General features: G+C 57.5%; 1 protein-coding gene across 1 annotated transcript; it reads left to right on the top strand.

Moving 5' to 3' along the window:
- Positions 1-2,106: 2,106 nt before the first annotated feature.
- Positions 2,107-5,446, top strand: LOC120703992 (uncharacterized membrane protein At1g16860-like). The gene is made up of 4 exons (XM_039988230.1): positions 2,107-3,145; positions 3,656-3,799; positions 3,896-4,104; positions 4,963-5,446. The coding sequence occupies exons 1-4, from the start codon at positions 2,471-2,473 to the stop codon at positions 5,153-5,155; spliced, it is 1,221 nt and encodes a 406-aa protein (XP_039844164.1). The 5' UTR covers positions 2,107-2,470; the 3' UTR covers positions 5,156-5,446.
- Positions 5,447-5,594: the final 148 nt, after the last annotated feature.

The following is a 5,594-nucleotide window of genomic DNA, read 5'->3' as shown; positions in this document are numbered from 1 at the left end:
CTCCGCCATGGTTCCGCGAGGGCCGGTGCAGCCGCAGCGCGCGCCCAGCCCGGCTCGCCACGCCGCCACGGCCGGCCGAGGAGGAGCAGGGGCCGTGGCTGCAGTGCGCACCCAGCCCCGCCCCGCCCCGCGCGGCGCGTGCCTCCCTGCGGGCCGGAGCAGGAGGCCCGCCATGGGGGGCGGGCGGGAGCTCGAGGAAGCCGCCGCGCGCACCGCGCGGCCATGGCCTCCGCCGGCGTAGGGCCCTCCGCCGGCGGGGAAGGGAGGCGCTGGGGAGGGGGCGGCGTGCCTGCGGGAGCCGGAGAGAGAGAGAGAGGCAGAACGGGGAGGGGGGAGAGAGAGGGTGCCGAGGGGAGTAAAAAAATCTGACGTGTGGGCCCATCTGCTGGTAGTTGGTATAGAGTGGAGATATAGAGAGTGAACGAGTGCAGCAAAACTGAATATAGAGAGGAGAATCTTGATGACTAGGCAGGAATATTCCTTTTAGAGAGTGAATTTAGAGAGTGACGAGTGCGGAGAGCCTCACATTCCCGTTCCCCCCCCCCCCCGGCCCATCTCCGCCGTCCGCCCCGCTCGCCGGGCCCCGTCCCGTGCGGCCACGTGTCCGCCCCCGGCCTAACTGTCGGCCGCAGCGTCGGGGGCGTGCAATTTGCGCGAGTGCTCACGCGTCGCCGTCCCATGGCGCTCCCGAACGCCGCCGGCCGGATCTTGCTACGGCGGCCACGGTTTTTTTTTTTTGGAAAACACACCACGGTTCTGCCCAGAGAGGATAGAGACGGTGCAGAGAGAAAAAATCAGTTTTTTTTTTCAACAAGCCTACTTCTCGCGAGAGATGTAGCAGTAAAGATCGCTGCGTTTCCCCGGCAGTTTTGCTGTATCTTGAGCAATTCGTGGATTTGATTTGGCGTCGCTTCCAGAGGAATTTGCGCCAAAGTCGCATCCCCGAACAGTGGCGGAGGACAACAAAAAATTTAGGTGTGGCGGAGGAACAGAGGCTCCCAAGATTCTCCAGCAAGGCAAACAGTGAGCAAGCAGCCCCAAAGGTCCAATCTTGGCAAGGTCAGGACGGAGCGCCACAAATTCTGGAGGAAAATCAGCAAGCTCCGTAGTTGCAGAGCCAAGAAACCAGCAAGCAAGAGGCAACCTTTCTACCCCCGGCACCTCAAAAGTCAATCAGAGCCTCCACGCCCAACCAGCTCAGCTTCTTCTGCGAGCTGACCAACCGGGCGCCCCTAGCAAGAACCCCAAGCCTTGTTCAGATCGAACCCCGCCCACCAACTCACCCACTCCTGAACGGGGCTACTGGCTGCAAGAACGGCGGCCGCGTGCGGAGTGCGCGGGGTCGACGAGGGGCCGGCCGGCAGCGGGCGCACCGGCGCAGCCTGCGCGCGGCCGCGCGGGGTCGCCGAGGGGCCGGCCGGCAGCGGGCGCAGCGCAGCCTGCGCGCGGCCGCGCGGGGTCGCCGAGGCCCGAGGCGGCGAGGTCGACGAGGGGGCGCCGCCGCGCCGGCCGCCGGGGCGAGGTCGACGAGAGGGCGCCGGGGGCCGGGGCGGAGTGGCGGAGGCGGACGACAGGCGCGGGCGTGCGGCTAGGGTTCGGAGGGGAGTGCGCACCGGCGCAGCCTGCGCGCAGGGTCGCCGACGCGGCAACGCCGAGTCCCGAGGTGGCGAGGTCGACGAGGGGGCGCCGGCTGCTGGGGCGACGTCGACGAGACACGAGAGGGCGCCGGGGGCCGGGGCGGAGACGTGGAGACGCGGAGTGGCGGAGGGCGGAGGCGGACGACGGGCACGGGCGTGCGGCCAGGCTTCGGAGGGGACAGGGAGCTCGGGGAGTCGGACGCCAGCCGCTCGCTTTTGCCTCTCGGATACATGGGCTGGGCCCGTAAATGCGGGGGTATGAAAAATTTGTTTGGGCTTTAGGTATGGCGCGCGCCATACCGGGCCATAACAGGCCCTCCGCCCCTGTCCCCGAATTGACAGCGACCGAAACCGTAGTTAATAAAAATTCTTGATGAGCAATGACCTGGGCGCAGCGTGCGCCACCGCGCCACGTCCTGGCACGCGCGGGCGGCGAGCTGGGCGCCGGGTGGCGGGCTCCCCCTCAGTTTCACCGCCACTTCCGGCCGTATTCAAATGCTGGCAGGACCTGTTCCGAAACGTTTGGTCAGGTCCGATGGCGCCCAGCCGCGCTGCGCCGCGCCGACCTCGGATGAATTCGCGACCAAGCAACGGGGAATTCCTCTCCCGGCTCGGAGCCGCACTGTGCTCTGTTCAGTGAAGTGCTCCCTACTCTGTTCTTGATAAGATGATCACGACACCACGCAGCGCCCTAAAGCGGCAGCCATAGGTAGCCTCGCATCACGCCGTGACGGGGAGTGGACTCCTCCTCTTCCTCTCGCTGCTGCTGCTTCTTCCACTTCTTGGGGCCAGCCAGCTAGCTAGATCGTGCCGCGGTTTCTTTCGGAGGGCCGATGCATCAGATTGGGAGCGGGATGTACGTGTCCGGCCCGGCGCCGGACAGGCGGCGGGAGCGGCGGCTGTCGGTGGGGTCGGCCGCCACGCCGCCGTACACGGGCGGGGACCCGGTGCGCTCGGGCGAGCTCGGCCGGATGTTCGACATCGCCGCGTCGCAGGCGCCGTCGCCGGCGTCCTCGCGCCGGAGCTCCGGCCCGCTGCCCCGCCCGTCGCCGTCGCCGGCGTCCGGCCCGCTGTCGCAGCTCTCGCACTCGGGGCTCCTCGTCGGGCCGTCCCCGTCCCCGTCCCAGGCCCCGTCCCCGGGGCGCGGGTCCTCGAGGAAGGGCAGCTGGAGGCGCGGCGGCGCCGGGAAGGAGGCGGCGGCGGCGGAATCCGCGGGCGGCAGCGCGGCGCGCGGGAGGGCCCGGCTCGGCGTCCCGCTCGCGTGCTACGTGCTGGTGGCCGTGGCGGCCGCGGCCGCGCTCGGCGCCGGGGCGTTCTGCCTCGTGTCGTGGCGGCGGTGGGAGGTCCTCGCCGCGGCGGGCGGCGCGGTGGCCGCCGTCGGCGCGGTGCTCGCGTCGAACGCGTGGAGGAAGGGCGCCGAGGCCGAGCGGTTCTTCCGGCGGTTCCCCGACACGGTGTTCGACGGCCACGGGGACATACCCATCGGCGAGCTCGTCAAGATCACCGGGGTGAGCTCTCTTTCGATCCGATCAATCAATCTCCTCACCAAAATCAATCAGCCATTGTCTTTCCTTCCTAGCTTCATCCTTACCAAAACCTGCTAACTCACGCAGTAGTACAACTCTGCTCTCTCACGTCACTGACAAATGGCAATTGCATTGCATCCATGTTCATCCACGGTCCATGCATGCCAACTTAAAAAACTGCCGCTGGGAACGTGGCTAAGATCTTGTGATGTGTCCTTATATGCATTCTTTACATTTTTTTTGGTTGGTCCAAATTGTTGCTTCAACTTGTTTATGCGTCAGAGAATGTCAAAACTGATGAGTCGCATGTAGTGGTCAATGGCTTCGATTGAGGAACCTAACCACTTTTGCTTCACCAAAGCAATGCGTCGCTAACTTGTCATTCTTCCTTCCTCCAAGGTCCAAAGCAATGGCTGCAAACTAAAATCTGTTCAAGTATTTGACATGCTCTGTTCTAACGTCACCGGCTGACCGCCGAGCCTGCTCCTGCAGCAAGTGACCTGCGGCCGCCACCCGATCACCGCCTCCTTCCACGCCGGCGCCGCCCGGTGCGTGTTCACGTCCGTTCAGCTGTTCGAGCGCCGTCGATGGACCGGCTACTGCTGCCGCCGTCGGTGGCAGCTGAGACACTCCGAGGTCAGGCTCTGCTTACTGGCTGCCACTGCCACCGTACGTTCAGACTTGACACGCCAGTCTTCCATTCAGTCCAGCTGATTGGCATCGCTTTGGCAGGCACGGGTGGCAAACTTCTACATCTCTGACAGGAACTCCGGGAAGAGGTTCTATGTGCGCGCCGGCGAGGGTGCCAAAATCACTCCGATGATCAAACTGAGAGCGATCAGCTCTGACGGTGACGGGAGTGGCGCGTCGTCGTTGAACCTGAAGAATTGGATGGCAAGCAACGGCTTGTCCTGCGATGGCGCTGTGCGCGCCAAGGAAGGGTAAGATCCTTCATGCATCAATAAAAATGTGGGGGCAGGAATCCAAAGGTCATGGTTAGATCACAACTAATATGAAAGCGATATAAGTGATTTTCACATAAAAAAGTGTTAGAGCATTGTTGAGTCTAGAATGAGGTACTGAAGAGTGAAGAATGTTAGGAAATCCAATTCATTATAATAACAATAATTAAAAGAGAAAAGATAAATTATGCTTGACATTGGCTTATATATGCTGCGAGCTTTGCTAGTCTCTTGGGTTATTAACTATGCCACAATTTGCTAACCTCTAGGTAATATTGTTTACTAGCAAGTGTTCATGTGTAAAAAAAACATGTCGACTCAGTGGAGTACTGAAACAAAATTAGCAACGAAAGTTGAAATATTTCACATACCAAATCACTCTAAATGCTATCCATGTTTTGGTTTTCATCATTTTCAACAACTATGATTTTAATCCGCCTCTTAGTTGCCAAATAGCAAACCAATATGAGCCATCATTAATAAAGGACTATAATATATATTGGTTTCCTCAAATATCTCACTGAACTTTGTATACTGATTTGCCACAACTTAAGACAGCGGAGCATCAATCTAAGTTTTGCAATGGTCCACATAGCATGTAGCCTATTATAAACTAATAATGAAAGCTCAACCAGGAATTATGATAGAATACGGGAGTTAGATAACATAGTAATCTTGTAAGACTTTACATGCATAATGTCAGTGCTACATTTCAAACTCATGTTCAGAACACAAGAAAGCTATGCAGCCACAAGTCATGATCGTTGCATTGGCTGGTTTCCGCAGTTCAATTACAATTTTTATTGTTCACAAAGACTGCTACAACAAAAACTGTAGGTTCATCAGAGAGGGAGACACAACAAGTGTGATCGGTGTCCTGAAGAAGCACCATGGCTATGACATCGTCGATGCACCAGCCGGTGCGGTCACCACCAGCTGCCAGCCAATGCGGGCCATGTTCCCTGTCCTTGTCGAGGGGCTTATACTAATTGGGAACGAAGACCCTGATGTGGCTGTATATATGGTCTGAACTCTAAACATATACACTGATGTAGAATACACGAGCTGTTGGGGGAAGAGGATGTTTTTTTAGTACCTCTCCATTTAGGATTTCTGGTAAAAAAAAGTTTACTACTTGCGTAGTTGACGGGAATGAAACGATGTAAATTAAAATCATATTTGTAGGCTTGCCGGTAGTATAGTTGTGATTTCTTTTTGTTTCTTCTTAAGAGGACTACCCAATTGTTTGTCGGCAAAGGCTTGATGTTATTGTGCTGTGCCACACTTCTTTTAAGTTTTAAAAAAAACACATCTTTCACAATCTAGCCTGATCATTTTTGTTTTTGCAAATATTTCCCCCAGATTGGAATAGGCTTTAGATTTGAGCCTTTTTATTTCCAATTTCTATATGTAGTTAAATGAGATTTTTCATTGTACAATTTGTAGTAATTTATGTTAGTATATATACT

Source organism: Panicum virgatum, chromosome 4K (genome assembly GCF_016808335.1).
Source record: "Panicum virgatum strain AP13 chromosome 4K, P.virgatum_v5, whole genome shotgun sequence".
NCBI classification, from domain to species: Eukaryota; Viridiplantae; Streptophyta; class Magnoliopsida; order Poales; family Poaceae; genus Panicum; species Panicum virgatum.
This window is presented reverse-complemented; position numbering and strand designations above follow the sequence as displayed.